General features: G+C 39.9%; 1 protein-coding gene across 1 annotated transcript in view; it reads left to right on the forward strand.

Moving 5' to 3' along the window:
• Window positions 1-20950, forward strand: part of LRP1 (LDL receptor related protein 1) — a 475004-nt gene that overhangs the window by 158275 nt on the left and 295779 nt on the right. The window contains 3 exon segments of the mRNA XM_077483570.1: window positions 7982-8101; window positions 9414-9542; window positions 10403-10666. Coding sequence (XP_077339696.1) covers window positions 7982-8101; window positions 9414-9542; window positions 10403-10666 — 513 coding nt within the window.

Below are 20950 nucleotides of genomic sequence, written 5' to 3' on the forward strand. Positions count from 1 at the left end.
GAAAGAAAAGTTTGTGTTATCGTTCATATTCTCTGAAAATAGAAATGATAAATTCTGCCAGGGTATGTAAACTTATGAGCACAACTGTGTGTGTGTGTGTGTGTGTGTGTGTGTGTGTGTGTGTGTGTGTGTATATATATATATATATATATATATATATTATAGTGTGAGTGTGTTAATTTTCTTTTGCCCAGATGTACACTTTACTTTGTAAAGTAGCTGAGGTATAGTTGCTATGGGTACAGTAGCCATTGCTCTAGGATTATAAATGAATACGTTGTAAGGTACATATCACCCTAGATCAGTGTTTCTCAACCTTTTGTCAGTCAAGGCACCTCTCCTCTCCTTTCTAGTTTCTTCTTTTATGCCTCTTCCTTTGTTCTCCCTGCAGCTTCGCTTGGCACACTTCACAGCCCACATGCACTTCTCCCTTCCTACACCAGATGGCTCTATCTTCCCTTAAGAGCGGTCCTGACATTAGCTAGGCTGGCGGCTGCCATGGTGTTTGGCCTTGCTATGGCAACAGCGTGCAGCCTGCCCGAGTATATTGCTTTTACTGTACATTAGCAGGCTTATGATTGGAGGCTGGACCACACCCCTCCATGTCGCTAAGTGACTGATGTACACAATGTCCTTAGACTCCACGGCCTGCAGCTTGGTACACAGCACATGCTTGTTTTTGTTTTAATTATTTTAACTTTCTATTGTGACCACCATCTTCTTTTATTAGTTGATTACAGAAATTAGCATTTGATTGCTCTTTCTTCAATGATTATTGCTGTGCATTTGACAGTTTTTGTCGTAAGTTTAAACTGAGTTTAAATGGCAGGACTTATGAACTCATCATGACGCCAGGGGGCAGGGCTTGGCCGAAATTGCTTGCACTGATTGGTGGATTGTCTGCTAAATACATGTTGCTATTCACTGCACTTTGTTGCTTGCCTGATGAAGGGGCCCTGCGTGGCTCTGAAATGTTGCTGTATGTTTATTATGTGATCACAAAAATAAAGCTTTGGACCCTTTCGAGGAATCCTTGGTTTGCTGATGACATTCCTTCACCTTAAAGATTCTGAGGTCACATGGAAAAAGGTGTTCTGGTCAGATGAGACTAAAATTTAATTATTTGGCCTCAACGCCAAATGATATGTCTGGCGGAAATTCAATACAGCTCACCGTCCAAATACAGTGGTACCTTGGATTACGAGCATAATTTGTTCCAGAAGAATGCTTTTAACCCAAAGCACTCATATAGGAGTGCCCCCATAGGAGTCAATGGCCCCCATATTCCAGTGACCCCATTGGAGTCAATGGAAGCTCAGATAATTTGTTCCACAGTGACTGCTATTTTATGCAGTACCGCATGGGGCCAGAGGTGGGGGGGCATCGGAGACTGATCTGATGCACTTGGAGACCGCTCAGATGCACTCGGGAATGGAGTGCATCCGATCGACTCAGAGTATTACCGGCACCCCCGCACCTCTGGCCAAATACAGTACTGCACACCCCCTTGGCTTGAATCCTGCTCGTTTTGTGAGACGGGATTTAAAAAAAATAGCTTGTACTGCGAAACGCTCGCAGTCTGAGGTATTATTGTAACACCATTCCTACAGTAAAGCATGGAGGTGATAATATCTTGTTTTTGGGGGTGTTTCTCTACATCAGGAACTGGAGCACTTGTCCGGATAAAAGGAAAAATGGATGCGGCAAAATAACGTAAAATTCTTAAGGAAAATCTGCTGTCAGTTGCCAATGGGAAGAAGGTTTACCCTCCAACTTGACAATGACCCAAAGCACACGGCAGAAATTACCACACAGCGGTTGAAGGAGAAAAAGATGAGTGTCCTTGCATGGCTTAGTCAGAGCCCAGACTTAAACCCCATTTAAAATCTGTGGAATGACTTGAAGACTGCAGTCCTCAAACGGTCACCAACAAATTTAACGGAGCTTGAGTTCTGCAAAGAAGAGTGGGCAAATATTGTCTAGAAGTTAGTAAAGACATATCCCAACAGACTAAAGGCTGTAATGAAAGCAAAAGGTGGTTCAACAAAATGCTGACATAAGGGGGATGATCCTTTTTCCAACTCAGTGATTCTGTTTTTTAATTAAAAAAAAAATAATTCTGACATGTTGGGTTTTATATCTTTCACTTGGATGTAAATACATCTGGATTAAACAAAAACTGTGTGTCTTCATCTCAGGCTGCAAAGCAAAAAAATGGGATTAACTTAAAGGGGGGTGATTATATTCCAGGGATCTTGGAAGAGAGTGGGTGGGGGGGGGGTGCAAAGCGGACCCTGTCACTGAGGTGCAATGTCCACTTTGCGTTCAGAGAGGAAGTAAACATTTTATATAATGGAAAGATTAGTTTAAGGCTGCTTGTGGGGAAAAGGTTCATGTGCATAGAGACTTTATTTGCTGATGTGGTTATTTTATAGTGCGAGAAGGTCAGATCCCTATAAACAACCAAATACAGTAACATTTGTGGTATTCCAGAGGAAGTAAAGTATAAGAAACCTGTATACTGGTAATAAATTTCCTGCTGTGTGGGCAGGAGTTTAGCTTGTCATTTTGAGCCTTTTTACGTTGACATCTATCTCTACTAATCTGCAAAAATTGTTACTTTCTGGTCAGATTGTTGTTTTCAAAACTTCCTGAACTAAGATAACGTGTGACGCCAACACCAGCATGTAATCTTGTTCACGTCAGTATTTTACATCTTCACATGCAAAACACTCATACCAGGACAATGATGTTGAACTTTACAAAGGATTATGTGTACTGCGGTACAATATAGTTCAGGGATTTTATGTTTTTCCCAAAATCTCTTGCAAGGCCCATACCACTTCCACTGTCCATTGTAGAAGGTGCTATATTGGAATGATTTTGTGTGTGGCAGTAACTTAGCCGCGGAACAGTCACACTTTATGGGATCATTGCACATAATAATTAATCTGTCCAATTAACTTCTCTGCATGCGGAATGCTAGGCATATAAACCCGAGGGAGATTTATGTTCTGTGTACACCAAGAGCTAGACATGATGAAACTACTTCCTCCTTTGCTGCTTGTGACTGCTTCATTTATGAATGGTTACCTGCCAGGGACAAGATAAATAAACTCTGAGGACTGGACATAAAATGGCAAATTATTTTTGTGCAAGCTAGCATTTTTGGTGACACTTGGCATTAGCTGCTTATATTTTTTGGAAGAAGTATTCGATTTGCAAAAGCCTTTTTTAAATTCCACTAGATAAGAAATGCAGACTCTTAAAGTGGAACTTCTCTCTCAATCAACATTGATTATTTTAATTCTCATGCTGCTAACAGTAGTAAATAGGAAACAATATCACATTTACTTGTGTTAAACTTTTTCACATTTCTTTAGTTACTTCTTGGTTTCTAGGCCTAGGCAAACGATGCAATGAATCCCAGGAGTCCTCAGGAGAGGAGGAGGGTTTTTTTCCAGTTAAGCAGCAGGAAGTAAACACTACGCGAATCATCTGCCCTTACATAAGATGGCCCCAGTCAGGAATGCTAGGGGGTGCTTTTCAAAGTGATTTTTCAGTAAAATATAGCACCAAGATTTGGATGGATGGGAAAGTTTGCTTGGAGAATTAAAAATGCATTAAATAGCATTTTAGGTTTGTGGTGCTCAGATACAATGTAGTCCCGCTTTAAATAAGTGGATATTAACATTCCGAGCAAACCATTAAGTATCAGGGGAGTGCCTATTGCAGAAGGTGAGCACACACTTTTTCCTACATCACTGCCTGAACACTGTTATTCAGCTCCATCATGCCCAATAGCATCAGCAACAGTTTAAGGCCTCTATCGCATGGACTAAGAGATGCATCAAAATGACAAACGCGTGATATTTTGACTATTGAGTTAAACCGCTTTCAAGATATAATTCATATTTTGCTATATAACAATAATAAATGCTACCCAAACACCACTCCTGGTTTTTCTAAAGCCCGCACGGAACCCCTTTCAAAAGCTGAAACCCTTCAAAACGCACACAACTATAGTGATTTTGACAGATTCAGCATGCAATTTTGAAATATTGCATTTAAATTCAATGGAAACATCAGGTTGTGGGAAAGTCTAGGGAACAAGATATGCCCTAAAATTCTTGACGCGACGCAACCCGCCATTGTTTTAATGACCTTGTATGTTGGCTAAAATGTTGCTAAAAAGCTTGTTTTTGATTTTTCCCTAAAACCAAGGGGAAAGGGCCTAATGCAGAACTTTAGTGTACACAAAGTGAATTTATACCCTTTGGCTATTGAGGATTTTTTTTTTTTTTTTTTTGTGACTGGAGTTCAGTTTTAACCTTCTTGCTTGTTTTGTTAGCTAATTACCATTACTGGTGCAATCCCATAGAGCTGGGTACACAGTATACTTTTTTTTTTTTTTTTTTTTTTCTCCAACTCAGCAGGAAGAAAGAAAAAAACACAACAGATTGCCATACTAACACAACCCATTTGAGCTCTGTAATTTAAAAGCCATTGTTTCTAATTTTTAGGGACTCGTTAATGACGGGAATAGTACCATTCTTTACCAAGTAACTATAGACCTGTTAGTTTAACTTCTATAGTTAGGAAGATACTGGAGAGTTTAATAAAAAAGACCACATAGATGAGTTCTTGGGAAAAAAACAACATTTTAAGAAACAGACAGCATGGATTCATGAAAGACAGAAGTTGTCAGACAAACCTGATTTCTTTTTATGAGGCGGTAAGTAAAACCTTGGACAGAGGGGTGGCTGTGGATGTGGTATAATTGGATTTTCCAAAAGCGTTTGACACAGTTTCCCACACACGGCTCATGTGTAAGGTAAAGTCTACAGGCTTGGAAAGATCATTTTGTAAATGGATAGAAAACTGACGTAACCACTTCCCGACCAGCGCACGACGATGTACGTCGACAGAATGGCACGGGCAGGCATATTGGCGTACATGTACGTCCAATATTCGTTGCCGCCGTGCCATCGGGAGCGCGCCGCCGGCGGCGCGCTCCCGCGCTGGTCGGGACCCCCGTGAGTCCGGTCGCGGGACCCGCGGACTCGATCGCCGCGGGCATCCCCGCGATCGTCTCACGGAGCGGCCGAATGGAGGAAATGCTGTATAAACAACATTTTTCCATTCTGCCTAGCAACTAGTGATGCTGAACTCTGCTCCATGTGATTGGAGCAGAGATCAGTGTACACTAAATGAAAGCCCAACCCCCCCACAGTTAGTAACACACCCCTAGGAACACTTAACCCCTACACTGCCACCCACTGGTTAACCCTTTCACTGCCAGTGTCATTTACACAGGAATCACTGCATTTATATAGCAGTGATTACTGTATAAATGACAATGGTCCCAAAAATGTGTCAAAAATGTCCGATGGGTCCCCCACAATGTCGCAGTCACAATAAAAATCACTGATCGCCGCCATTACTAGTAAAAAAAAAAATAATAAAAAATTATTAATAAAAATGCTATAAACCTATCCCTATTTTGTAAACGCTATAACTTTTGCGCAAACCAATCAATAATCGCTTATTGCAATTTTTTTTACCAAAAATATGTAGAAGAATACGTATCGGCCTAAACTGAGGAAAAAAAATGTTTTTTTATATATTTTTGGGGGATATTTATTACAAAAAGTAAAAAATAATGCGTTTTTTTCAAAATTATCGCTCTATTTTTGTTTATAGCGCAAAAAATAAAAACCGCAGGGGTGATCAAATACCACCAAAAGAAAGCTCTATTTGTGGGAAAAAAAGGACGTTAATTTTGTTTGGGAGCCACGTCGCACGACCGCGCAATTGTCAGTTAAAGCGACGCAGTGCCGAATCGCAAAAAGTGGTCTGGTCTTTGACCAGCAAATTGGTCCGGTCTGAAAGTGGTTAAAGACTGAATTTAGAGAGTAGTGGTTAGTGATTCTTACTCTGAATGGTCTAAGGTTATCAGTGATGTACCCCAAGATTCAGTGTTGGCACCATTACTTTTTAATATATTATTTATATTGTTAAATGATATAGGATCTGGGATTAAAAGTACCATTTCAGTGTTTTCAGATGACACTAAGCTAATCAGTTAAATAACATCCTTACAGGATATCTCCAACTTACAAACCAACGTCAATGCACTGTTTAAAGTGATAGTAAAGTCTTGTTTCTTTTTTTTTTTTTTTTTTGTTTAAAAATAACATGCCATACTTGGCTGCTCTGTGTAGTGGCTTTGCACAAAGCAACCCAGATCCTTCTCTTTTAGGTCCCTCAACAGTGCTCCTTGCCTCTTCCTTCCTGCCGAGTGCCCCCGTCCCCACAGCAAGCAGCTTGCTATAGGGGCACCCAAGCCAAGCCACTGCTCTGTGTCCATTCAGACACAGAGCCATGGCTCACCCCCACCCTTCTCATTGGTTTACTGACTTTGATTGTCAGCAATGAGAGACAAAGGCAGCCAATCAGAAGAGAGAGTCCCGACTGCCGATTCTCTTGTGCAACATCGCTGGATCAAGGTGTTATTAGGGGAGCTGCTGCACATAGAAAGTTTTTTATTTGAATACATAGAATGCATTAAGATAAATCTTCTTCTGCCTTTAGAAGCACTTTAATTGGGAGACTATTTGTCAAAGAATTAATGTTGATAAACTGAAAGTTATGAACTTGGGGTGGGGGGCTAAGAATATGCATGCATCATACATACTAGGATGGGCACAACTGGGGAAATCAATGGTGAAGGATCTGGGTGTTCTGTTAGATCATAAGCTTAATAATAGCATTCAATGCCAAGCTGCAGATTCCAAAGTGAGAAAACTCCTTTCTTGTATTAAGAGAGGTATGGACTCCAGAGAGAGAGAGATAATTTTGCCCCTGTACAAATCATTAGTAAGTCCTCATCTGGAATATGCAGTTCAGTTTTGGGTGCCAGTTTACAAAAATAATATTGGGGAATTGGAGAAGTGCAGAGAAGGGCAACCAAACTGATAAGAGGCATGGTGGAGCTCAGCTATGAGGAAAGATTAGAGGAACTGAATTTATTCTCTCGAGAAGAGGAGATGATCAATGTGTATAAATACATAAGTAGTCCATATAGTGAACTTATGTCCGGAGGAAAATAGATTTAACTCTAAAGGTTTCTTCACAGTAAGAGCTGTGAAAATGTGGAATATACTCCCTTTAAAAGCTAATCCTTACCAGCTCAGTAGATTGTTTTATAAAAGGCCTGGATTATTTCCTAAATGAACAAAATATAACTGGATACTAATATTTATAGGTAAAGTTGATCCAGGGAATATCTGATGGCCAAATTGGATGCTTTATTGGGTTTTCTTTTTTTTTTTTCCTTCCTCTGGATCAACTGTGGATATGGGATTGTGTATATGGAGTTTTTTTTGGTGCGTTTGTGTTTTTTTTTTTTTTTTTTTTTTCTGTATGTTAAACTAGATAGACTTGGGTCTTTTTTCAAACAACTGTAACTATAATGTTTGTGCAGTGATCTCTCATACTGTGCCTTTGTGTTCTGACAGAGGGACTGCCTGCCCGTCAGAACACACTGATCAGATCTAGCAGCCATTGGCTGAAAGTCGACCGGTTTCTACCGAACCAAATGTTTTGGCCCGTGTGGACCCAGTTATGCCCATGCATCTCTAGGTTTCTATCCTCTTTTGGCCATGGGTGTGATAATGACAGAGAAAGTGTCCCAAGAAGGGGGAAGCATAAAAGGACCACATGTGATTCAGTTTGGGTTAAACTGGCCCAAATTTTACTTTGACATTTGAACTATGTCAATTCTCTATCACTTACTATGCCGATATTTACATTTTTTTTACAATAAGTCCTCTTGGTAACAAACTTTCATTGTAGGTTGATTGATATTTTGTTTTTAGGCTTTTCCGATATATTGTGTTTAGTGCTGCCAAGGAAACATTTAAACCATCTTCATATCTGCTGGCATTTTATAACCATATTTATTTTTCTTTTATTCTAGAATATGCACACAACTGTACGATAGCGGGGTGTCAGCATCAATGTGCTCGTACTGTGACCGGACCAGTATGTTATTGCAACACCTCCTTTCAGCTCGCTGAAAATGGCAAGACTTGCAAAGGTTAGTCACCATAGTGTTTATACAACGGTCGAAAGAAGAGGAAAGTGAATCTTCTCTATAGGGGATTAATTGCATAATCAGACAAATTGTTGAGAAAGACCACAGTGCTGAGATCTGCTTTTTTAAGGAGACGGAAAAAAAAATCAGTCACGATATGCAAAGCAAATTGTGAAAACGCTATTTTAAAGAGAGAACGTCAGTTAGTCATATGCAGGGAAATAGGCCAGATAGTAACGGCAATGCTGAGGTGGAACTGAAAATGTACAAAATTAGACATAGGATTATGCAAGAACCTTCATTATGTCAGCAGATTCTTCAGGAAGAATATGGAAAACCAAATCTAAAGACACAATGAAATCCATGGTTTGTTCCTCAGCTTTAAACCTGATGTAATGAAGAAACCAGTATACCTGTAAAAGAACAAATTGAATACCTACCTTTCCTGCTGTTACTGGCGACCAAGCACCACTCCATTAAAAAGAAAAACCCAGGACATCTCCTAGTTCCCTGATGTGCTCAGTGTAAATAGAAAGATCCCCTAACTAGGAGATCACAGTACCCCCCGATACAGCGGGACTTTTAAGGCAGACCAAAATATAAGTAAAAAATATATTACAAATTTATTCACAAAATGATACACAAAATTGTTTTACAGAACAGTATAAAAATCCATACATATATCAATGCGTTGAATCATACATATAAATATATAGTCTGCACAACATCAAAGGTTTCATATATGGTTTTATAATGTGAACTCCAAAACGCCTGACATGTTTCAGGAAAACATTCCCTTCTTCAGAGACATATCTAAGGAGAACAAATAGCTGTAGTAATTTATTTGTAAATGAACAAAACAACTGAGAATAAATCTCATATCCAGAGTAAATAGTTGTGTGCGAGTATGTATGTATGTATATGTATATATATATATGAATGTATGAATGTATTTCAAAGATGTTATCTGCCAAAATTATTGATAGATCGCCCCACGGAGATGCACAGCCAGAAAGTGCTAGGGACCCATAGGTGGCCAACATCAAACCCGCACATAGGTCTTATATTATGCTGTTGGGGGAACAAACAATCTCGACGTGTGGTGTCTAGGCAGTTGAACAGCACGTGCTGTTCAACTGCCTAGACACCACACGTGGAGATTGTTTGTTCTTTTTAACAGGCCCGGTCCATAAGTGGCTAAATACAAAATGTTTGTGTATGACCAATAATATGCAGATTTTGTTCACTTTTTTTGATATATGTACAGTATATCTGTAAGAGCATGTGAAATATGTAACACTTTTTTCTTTCGTAGACTTTGATGAATGCACATTATATGGAACCTGCAGTCAGACTTGCCAGAACACTGAAGGATCGTATGTTTGTAGGTGTGTAGAAGGCTATCTGCTGCAGCCCGACAACAAGTCCTGCAAAGCTAAGAATGGTAATTATTGACAATTTATCCTTTTAACATATGGTAGTTTTCAGTTTGGATTTAAAAAAAAGACGCAAGTAAAACATTTTGGCTGGAATTTCACTTGAACCAATAAAACTCTGACATACTTCAGTAGTATACCCGCTAATATGTGAATTTGCACCCTTTCATTACCCAGCCTTTTTCAACCTTTTTACACCTTGAGAACTTTTGAAATATTTTTCAGGTCTCAGGGAACCCCAACTAAAATTATACCTACAGTTCATAATATATTAGAGTGATCACTAAATTGTAGGACTGCATACATATATGAATAAATAATACTAATTGGCATATTAGACACTCTTTCCAGTATCCTGTTTTACTTCCTCATTCTCTGCACAACAACATTTTTAGAATCTTGAAATTAAATAATAGCAAAAAAAAAGCAGACAGTAAAAATTGTGGTTCCTATTTGCATTTGTGGTCAGGGGAAGTAGGATATACATTTGCCATTGCTCACCACTCAAGGAACCCCTAGAAACCTCTGAAAGTACCCTAAGATTCCACAGAACCCTGACTGATAAAGGGCTGCCCTAGTTTCACAAACTCGATCTGTGTCCACTTCCATTTACCATGTTATGCTGGTGGCTCATGCAGTAGAGTATTACAGACCTCCATTTAACTCCCAGGGGGGGTCCTTTCTAGGGCTCAGGCCTGTACTGGGATGCCTTTCTTTTAATACATTTTAATTTTACTTGAACAATGTGATAGTCTTATGCAGACACACATACAGTAATGCTTAGTGTTTTTTTCCCCTGCAAAGATGATTCAGTCTAGCTTGAACTGTTCCTACATTTTCAAATTCACTTATTTTTATTTACTTTTAGAACCAGTTGACAGACCTACAGTCCTTCTTATAGCCAGCACTCAGAACATCCTTGCCACATATTTAAATGGAGCCCCTGTGCCAACTATCAACCCAACCAGCACCAAACAAACTACAGCTATGGATTTTAACTATGCAGAGGAGACTGTATGCTGGATACATATGGGAGACAGCCCTTCCCAGACCTCCCTGAACTGTGCCAAGATCCCTAATCTGAAAGGCTTTGTAGAAGAGAGGACCATTAACATCTCCCTGAGCCTGCACCGTAAGTATGCTTCTAGGAGGCCTCTGTTTTACTGTGCATTTCAGAGTGAACTATTCTGTCTGCTATAGTTTACAATATTTCTGTTCATTAGTATCTAAATTCAACATAATTAAAAGTGCATCTGTGCTTTACTTGTTCAGAAAAAACACGTTCACATTATTGTCAACTTCTGAAGGGTACTGCTGGGTATGACGGAGCATTTGTCTCACCCTCCTTTCTCTTTCACTGGTAATTTGCAATTGACTGCATAGACCACAATGTCGTTCTATGTGGGCATGGAGCCAGTCCTCAGTTCTGTGTAAGCTCTGACTAGGTCTAACTTGGAGCTTATACAGAGCTTTTCTAGGCTCCTGCAAATGAATGAATGGCGTACAGTGGAGTAAAGTAAGTACGGTATAGATTCCTGTGGGGATTGGCTTTAAAGTACATCTGTTACATCTTACACGTGCTCTATTATACAGTAGCTGTATAAACCTTACCCCTTTATGGTTTATAAAGTTTCCATAAAGTCATAAAATTCCTCAATTTTCCTGAACATGTAAACAATGGTTTTAACCATGTACTGTTTAAAAAAAGTATTTTAATTTTTTTTCAGCTAAATTAGGATAATGCCTAATTCTTAGCATTTATCACTAATTAAGTGTCTATTAGCAACCGCATGTTGCTCCTTCTGTATTTATTGTAATATTTTATACATAGGGAAAAATTGGGCTTTTAAAAAGCATTTTAAATTGTGCTGCAAATGTTTTAAAGTGACACTGACGGTACAGGGTATCCAAAAGCATGCCTTTTAAAAGAGGGACTATGCCTGGATTTCCAGTAGCCCCATCTTAAAAGGCTGCTGCTTTACTGCTCTAATTATTCAACCAGTTAGATGAGTCGATTACCTGTTTGCCCTGCCATGTACAGTGGTTCCTCCTTCCAGCATATATATCCTGTAGTGATGTTCACACTGGTGAGAGGAACCACGGCATACAGAGGCACAGCAGGTGTTGACAAACCCAGAAGTGTGAAATACTTGCAGCGTCCATGGAACAGTGAAGCATCAGCATTTCAAGATGTGGACCACCAAAAAAAGGTAACTTTATTCCCTCTTCTTAGCAGCTTTAGTTTTTGGGTAAGAACACAGCTGTGACAGGGTCACTTAGGCCAGGTTCACACTGGTATGGCAAATACTCTGACATTGGGAGCTCATGTCGCATGAGATGTGAAAATCAATGTTTCCTTAAGGGAGCCGTCTTAACTGGTCCAACACAAGTCGGTCCGACTTTGAAAATGTTCCCTGTACTACTTTGGTCTGACTTTGATCCTACTTCAGCCCATTGACTATCATTGAAGTAAGATCAAAGTCGGATCCTTGTCCTAACCATCCGACTTTGGCATCTTACATTGTGTTATTTCCTGCCCCCTGTTGTAGCCCCTCCCATTGTGTTAGTTTTGATTGGTCAAAAGACAAGTTGTACTGTCTGAAAAGACAGATCAAAGTAGTATCCTGTTCATGAAAGTCAGATGGATGTAGGACTGATGTCGCAGAGCAAAGTAGGATGAAAGTCGTACTACTGTTGTGTAGTATAGTGTGAACCCAGCCTTATAGCTCTAAGCAGTTTGATACAAAGTATCTGAATATATGTAGAGGTAACTAAACTTTTCCTATGTGAATGAAACCTCATCATAGAACAGTCATTGTTCTAGGAAATTTGTCTTTTTATTAATATGTTTTTGTGCTAAATTTCTAAACACTTTATTTTTTGTAGAATCTTGTTTATATTAATAGAGCTTTTCTTCTAAATTGCAGCTTAGATCTACTGGGAATTTATATTCTGTTTTCTGTTAAGCCTGGCTTTTGGCCATGGTACTTTCAGACTGCAAATTTACACTTATTATTTGTATGTATTTGACCATTTCAGTGGTTTGATTTTTGTGAAAGTTGTGTCTCAGCACACAGACTTTTTTGACCCAGTAATACTCCCAGTTAAATGGAGATAATTTCTTAAGTTTGTGGAATTGGCTAAGGAGCAACCGCATAGAAGAATGCAGGGTGTAACAGAAATGATGAAATAGAGTTAATGGTGTGCAGGGAGATAGTTGTTTTTTTTTTTTTTGTTTTTTGTTTTTTTAAAGTGTAATGAATAGTATGCCTTCTTAAAACGGAAGATATTTTATGTGTTCTTAATTTTAACACAAATTCAAATACCTTTTTTAGTATGCTTAATTCAGTAAGCAGTATTGATCGATATTTGCCACTGAAAACTGTTATTTTCAGGAGTGAGAACCAATAACAGTTCTTTTGTCAATGAACACGTTCATTACAGCTTAGTGAGTTGAGCCTTTTTCTGTTATTATGACTCTGTATAAGTAAGGCTGTATCTGTTCTGTACTCCAGAACCATTGATGTTCCACCTTGCCTATACAGAGTCCCCTGTACCCATTTGCATACAACTGTTACATACATACTTTTTGGGTTTTCCACATTGCAAAATATGAAACGCAAGGCATAAGAAAAGCATAATACACATTCTTTAATAGAAGGTATCACTTCTAACACCGATCCAAAAACATGCATTTATTCAGTATGTTTGAGTAGAGGGTGGAAGAATGTAAAAACATGGAATACTTTCCTTGCTTTTACTTCCTGCTTGGATGTTTTTTTTTTAAATTGATGATTAGGCCTTCACGCGAATGCAATTTAATGGTAAAAACATATAGAGGTAAATCTAAAATAAGATGGATATCAAGAGTCATCTACAGTACTTACTGCCATTGAAGAAGGGGATAAGCTAAATAACCATTCAAAAGCCAGACAAGTACTCTATCACATCACACATGAACAGTATTAGAATGTTTAAATGTTGGGTAGGAAAGTTGAGAATAGCCCATGTTAATTCCAAAACGAGCAACTTTACATTTGTTATATTTGGGGAAAAGGCTTCTGACCAGAAATGCAAAAAGATGTGATATGTTGCAGTGTGATAGATAAGCTAGAAAAGACCAGGTCATTGAAAAGTTATTACTTGTGTATGTCGATTTCATGGCATGCTCCCCTTTACTACAGCTAGCAGATACTTGGCAGGCTTCAAACAAACAATATTCCAGTCCTAATGGCAGTACTTGTAATTCATTCTGGAAATGTTCAGGCCTACTTATCAAGTGTTGTTTACCTAATATAATCAAATACAGATTAATATATGCTTTTAAATGTGTCCAGCCTGGGAAGTAATAGCTTTAGCAGTCCGGTGCCCAATGTACCCAACAGACGGCCTCATCAAGCGATCCAACTGTCTTGCTTATGGTGTCCTTGAATTTCCAGATCAGTGTCTTCCGTCTGTCTTATTTGTAAGGGATCTGGCTTCTATCCGCCTTCACCTGTTGGTACAATACCCATGTCTCGTGCCTCACTGATGCAGGTACTCTCCCACGGGTGTGTGGGAAAAAATCAGGGAAATTAGCCACTTCCGTAGCAAAATGTTATATTAGCAAAATAGGTGAAAAACCTTAAAGCGGAGGTCCACCCTAAAGTGGAGCTTCCGCTCATTGGAACCCTCCCCCCCTCCGGCGCCACAATTGGCACCTTTCAGGGGGAAGGGGGGTGCAGGTACCTGTACAGTACAGGTATCTGCACCCACTTCCGGCGTAGATTCTGCAGAAGCTACGCCCCTTTCCGCAGAATCTACGCCCCTTTCCGAAGGTCCCCCGCTGCCTGCTGGGAAACACGGATCCCAGAGACAGCGGGGACCATCCTTATTGCACAGCGCGACTCGCGCATGCGCAGTAGGGAACCGGGAAATGAAGCTGCAAGGCGCCAATTCCTGATTCCCATACCCAAGATGGCGGCGGCAGCACCCGAGAGACGATCGAGAGATGAGATACCTGTCTCCCCTGCTGGAGCACTTGACAAGCTTGCTTTTATTCCAATTTTGTGAGTACAACACGGTTGTGTGTTTTTATTGGTTTTGGTGCTAATGCACTAGGCCTTTGTGCCCTCTTGTGTATGTTTTTTAACAGTATTTGGAAGATTGCCCAGTCTGAGGAGGGCTGCATCATAGAAATCATTGCCCACCATAGTCCGCTTTGCATTGGATTGAGCACAGGATGGTTTTCTATTTAATTGTAATTTTGTGTCTTGCACCTGTGTATCTGCTCCATTTCCTTTTTTGATATTTCATTTTTCATATTTGACCCCTGCGATGCTGAGGAAATGTAGCTTCTCTCATCATTGGGGCTTTGATGGTTCTCAGGGGTAATCATTTAAAATTGGGAACTTTCCTATACAAAAAGACGGCAGTCACCCCAATTCATAATTGGCCTTTGCAGTAAGGTGCACATGGAAGGGCTTTGCGCATCACAAACAAAAACTTTCTCAGCTTACTTACCAGCTAGCCTGCAATAAAAACAAATGACCCTGTCTAAAAATTCACGTCAAAAACAGAGGGTTTAGTTACACACATTTGCAAATCTATGTAGAAACCGCAGTTTCTCACCAAGGCTCCTCTATATACTGCGGCCCCAGCTCTATTCTTGAGTCTCCTAGGTGGAGCATTTACAGCAGTGTATAAATATATTTCTATTTTCGATAATTAATTTTTCATATTTGACCACCTCCAGTGTTGAGTAAATCTAGTTTCGGTTATTGGAGCTTTGATGGCTTTAAATGCTAAAATATCTTTAAAAGTGTGAATTTTCCTGTACAATATTTTTGGATTTTGAATAATTCGTTATTTTGATATGAGGTCTTCCATTAATAATTGGCCAATGCCTTTCTAAAATTTTCCATACTTATCTACATAGCACCCCAAATTTTGTAATAATAGCACATTACATATCCTCTACCATCTCATTTCCCTCCAATGAGCTCTCTTTCTGTTGCTCTCACTGCTTCTTCCTCTCTTTTCAAATCCTCCATGTTGCTGTTTTATAAATCTCTCTCACAAAAGAACTATTTGTTGTATTTTTCCTCAGATGTACTGATAGACTTTTGGGTTTCCTTTATAGGCATGTTAGAGAATGCACACTTATAGGTAAAGCGGAACTAAATCCTCCTATTGTTTACGGTCAAGGAAGCTGCCATCTTAGCCTCCGATTGATCTGTAGTTGCCATGGTGCTGAAAACGTGATCAGTTTTACCACAAGCCATTTGATGGCTTGACAGCTCAGTTAAAGTGGTTGTAAACCTGAAAAAACAACCCCTGTAAGACAAAGGCATAATGCCTTAGATCAGAGCTGTTGCAACGGCCCTGCACACCACTGTGACCGGCTACATGTCTCCCGGAGTTATTTCCTAGTTTTGCGGGCTTTAGCGATGTGATTGGCTGGAGCCGCAATTACGTTACTCCCACACATGCGTGGGGTGCCGTGGGTCACGACACGCTGCTGTAGATACGGCACGAGTGAGCCGTTTCTTCAGTGCGCAGTCGCCGATGACATAGCCGCAAGAGTATATGGTAAATATCTCCTAAACCTTGTAGGTTTAGGAGATATTTACAGTATCTACAGATAAGCCTTATTATAGGCCTACCTGTAGGTACAAGTGGTGTAACAGGGTTTAAAACCACTTTGAGAGCACAAGCTAACTGTGACAGTTATTCACAGCATGCCCTGAATGTAATTGTTTTGAGAAACCATTAAATCAATAGGTTTAGTTCCACTTTACTCTAATTTAAACACAAATGGTTTGCAGTACATGAGATATTTCTTCTATAAACCTATGCAGATGTATTCTTGAAGGAATGGCAGATAGAATAAGCTTGCTCTTTTTTCATTGCTCTCCAAGGGAGCCGATTCATATTTCTGGTAAGATCCCTGACCAAGGATGAAACGGAACACTTCGTTCTGCAGTCAGCACCGTTGTGGGCTTCTGTGTCTCAGTGAATCGACCATTTATTAGTTTCCTGTATGGAACAGTTGCTTCCTGTAAAGATCATAAAAATAAATATAAAAGTACAGCTGTGCTCTAATCTGTATAGAGGTGAAATATTTTAGTGTACACATCAGTCTTGGGTTTATTTAATATACCTGGCAGAAATGTGACCTCTTAGTTGAATGAAGATCTTCATATTTAATGCATTAAATCACGCGATATTCGTATCATACCCTACCACATGAAATTAGGATCAGCTTTCTACATAGAACAAGTGTTATCCAACAGGTGAAAAGGGGTATTTGGGATTAGAGTATGAAAACTGAAACAATGCACTTCTCTTATTTGCTCCCTATGGGTCTATTCAATATACCGTACCATTGGACGCATTTCTGTTTGATAAGTACAAAAAAAAATGTTGACCTTTCCAGGAATCTTTATGCTTATAACCTGTTGGGCTTTCTGCCTGTGCTGTACTGCCTTCACCTATCATTGTTCCCAGTTCTTAGTCAGCTGTTCTGTCTGTAGTCCCACAACACTTATTCTCATAGGGTGACAATGCTGCTGGATTTTAGGGGTGTGGTTACGCATTTCAGGTCTACACACCCTGTCCCTTTGTCAAACCAACGGGTGGGCAGAAAGGCAGATATTTCTAATGTGCCTGTCCCTGATATGCTAGAGTTGCATACAGCCGCTGCATGTGTGAAAAAGTGCACGTGTATAGATGTAATGCATCAAACACACCTAAAGTGTGTTTGGCGCATTAAATCTTTGCTTGTGGGCTACTTTACTACTACTACAACTGCAAAAATAGCTGTGTATAGTCGCCTTCACCCATTCATATCTATGGGTGGCTGTATGCAGCTCTAGGATGCAGTATCTGGTATATAGGAAATATGCAGTGTCTTAATGCTGCATGGACAAATGCACATATGTGCATCTAGCCTAAAGCTACATTTATAGTCCAAATAGAAAACAACGCCACAAGATGCATACAAGGAGTATAGTTTCAGTCCGTTCTAGATCCTTTGGGTTTAATCTGGTAGTCCTGGAACAAGACTGCTGGTGATGCTGGAACAGATAGGAAAAAGGTATGTAATACGCATTATTCTTGCACACCTAGGCTAAATGAGCATTTAGCCCTTGCAATGTGGGAGAAGGGCACTACAGAATTGCATGGAAAAAATAAAATATCATATTATGTTCAATAGTGCCTGTTCTCATCAGTGCAACTCAGCACAGTGCAATTTTGGAAAAGGTTCCTTTGCTGCTTTGATGTGATGTACAGTGCAACTTGGCCCCATATGTAAAAACGCAGTGAGGTTGCACCAATGTCAAACTATATAATCTCACTGAAAAGCGCAGTAAAATCTCATCGTAGTAGTGTAAAGCTAGCCTATATGTGATTGGTGATGGAATAAACAGAGAAATAGAGAGATTGTCATAGCACAAGATTGCTTATTCCTTAGGGGTTTACTTAGAATTTGGATCAAGGTAAGCTGAGTGAACTTTTAGACTTCAGCACAGTTGATTAGTTTACTGTATAGCACTAGTAGATCACTGAATGCTTGTACTTGCTGCCTTGAATTGGTCCTGGGCTACTTCAGGAAAAACTTCTTTATTTGATAGAATGAGGAATATTCTACCTTGTGTCAAGTTTTGTATTGATGGTTATGGTCACCTTGGGGATATTTTCCACTTTCTATCCCAATAGCAACATTGCCATGGGGACAAGAAGTAAGGAGAAATCTTTAATGAAAACATGCACAGCAATTAAAAGCAGATGGGGAGGGTCTAGCCTCTGTGCACTTCCTATTCTGCCCTAATGTTGTCATTAGGACAGGAAATGAGGGGAAATATCCCCAATGTACAGCAATAAAAGCCTGAAAGAGATGCTTACCCATCCCTGCACTATCCAATTTAACACTTCAATGACACTGATGAGATTTGGCTAACGTGTATGGAGCTTAAATTTTATCTTTACTTTTGGTAAACTTGTCCTTTAAAGCAGAGTTCCACCCAAAAGCGGAAGCTCCACTGGTTTGTCCTCCGCTGCCAAATTTGGCACCTTTCGGGGGGAGCAGGTACCTGGTTTTGACCTGAAGTTTGGCCGCCCTCCTCCTTCCCCAGTTGCCAGGCCAATCACATGCACAGTAGGGAACCATACGCACATGTTTACCATAGCACCTGGGTACAGCAGCACACAGCCATTCATGTTTATAGGAGGCTCTATACTACACCTGTGCTCTCCGGGCATTAGGGAAGGGGGCCATTTTGAAGTGAACATGGCCCTTAATATTATTTTTCAAAAATACTTTAAAGCATTAATTATTCGTTAAATAAGTCCTGTAAAATGTGCTGTCTTTGCAGCATGTTGTTTCCCCAGTACTATGGGTATACTTTAACATTAAATTCAAAAAAGATTCCAATTTTATTGGTATTGTGATCTGTGCATTTTGTAAGACCTGTGTGGGGCCGGTACAAGTAAAGCATTATTTATAGCATGCCAGCTTTGTTTCTAAGAGCCAAGGTTACAAAGTAGAGGCATTAGTGAGCTAAATGCACAAGGCTGTAGGGCTCCCCAGCTGTGCTTCCTGCAAGAGGGTTTAAATGCCAGTTCTGATGTGTCATTGGCCTCTGTGCTACTGGCACAGTATAGAGACAGTCTGTACAGACAGCAGCCGAAGACTTCGGCAATGATTTAAACTGAAGCTTAGTCATTTAGAATACATTTCAGAGCTTTACACACGAACGCAGCCAAAGTCAGCTATGGGAGGACATGTAGAAAAGAGCAGTCACAGCAACAGCCAGGAATGTCTACACTTGAGAAAGAGGAGTTGAACACAGATAATGATGGTATTAAGTGCAGTCTCATACCAACGTGGTCTGACTATTTTTTTTTCTAATAAATCAGCTTGGCTATTTTAATTCCTGCTGTAGAGTTGAGAAAGCTATGCCTAAATTAGTCCATGGTCTGGTCAAAACCAGGAGAGTGAAAGCATGTCAAATATGCCTGTTTTGGGAAAGAAACTGCAAGATATTCAATAACCTCAACTTCTTTCCTGGTTTAAAAGTCAATGCCAACTGATAAGGTTGTTTCAGCCACCAGCTTCATATGTATCTTTTGAGAGTTGTGGTTGAGATATAATGGAAGTAGAGATTGCCGTGCTAAGTACCAAATGGAAAAATAAAAAACAAAGTGGCTACTAGAAACGTGAGATGTATACAAATAAAGAGTAAAGCTGCACTAAAAAAAATATTAATAAAAATGATGTAAATATTGTCCAAAAAACACAATAATTGTGTGGGAACTTCCAACACGACAGCAGCCTGTGTGTTGTACAAATTTAATCCATATAATGCACACCAGTGTATAATCTTGTAATAAGCACCACTATGAGACAGTGCACCTCCACCACATAGACCAGAAGGCAAGCTCATATGAGACTACAGCTATAAACTCAACCAGGGCCTCTGTCCGGAGGAGTGTTGATACGGCAATTCACAGAAAATTGGTAAGAAGAGTCTTAGCCTAAGCACCAGGCGACCAGGGAGACTCGACCATCATCCAGTCAAGGGAGTAGGTCAAGCGTTACCCAAAAAATGTAAACAGACTCGCCGTAGTGTAAAACATACCATATAAGGTTTATTAAAGCTAAAAATTGCACTTACAGGAATGCAGAGAAAAATCATCAAGAAAACAGGTGGCCGTCTTGAGAACGCCCGTCCACTGCATTATAGCACGATGATGTCAGCACGCCAAACCTCCCGACGCGTGTTTCGTCACAATCAGATGTTTTCTCATGGAATGTTCCACCTCCACTCTACGTGGTGGAAGTGCACTGTCTCGTACTGATGTTTATTACAAGATTATACACTGGTGCACATTATATGGATTGAATTTGTGCAACACACAGGCTGCTGTCATGTTGGAAGTTCCCACACAATTATTGTGTTTATTGATTGAGCTATGTCTGCTTCTCACTTCTACCCTTGTGCCAGAGTCATTACTAGGGTAGCTACTACTTTTTTTTTTATATTAAAGGAAATCGTTGTTAAAAAAAAAAAAAAAAAAGTACAGAAGATGCCAATGCTAAAATGGCTTTAAGTGATCCACAAGCCTGACTCGGCATAGGTATGCTGATCTGGACTTCTGACTTTCCCGATCTGTGTATTTGCTGCAGCTTAAAGTAGAACTACAGGCAAAACTTTTTTTTTAAATGTTGGATAGAAACAAGGGAGGGGTATAAACCCTATCAGATTTTTTTTTCGCCATCTGTATCTTATTGCAGAGTCCCTTCACCTCTTGTCCCACAGCCAAACAGGAAGTGGGAGGAAATCCCTGCGAATTAAGAGAATTCCTTGGGGACCCCAGGTCACCAGAACTAGTGTCCTCATTGGAAGATTTCCCCGCTATTTTTCTGGGGACA

The sequence above is a fragment of the Lithobates pipiens genome, unplaced genomic scaffold (genome assembly GCF_037356315.1).
Source record: "Lithobates pipiens isolate NorthernLeopardFrog02 unplaced genomic scaffold, aLitPip1_a1.2 Scaffold_16, whole genome shotgun sequence".
NCBI classification, from domain to species: Eukaryota; Metazoa; Chordata; class Amphibia; order Anura; family Ranidae; genus Lithobates; species Lithobates pipiens.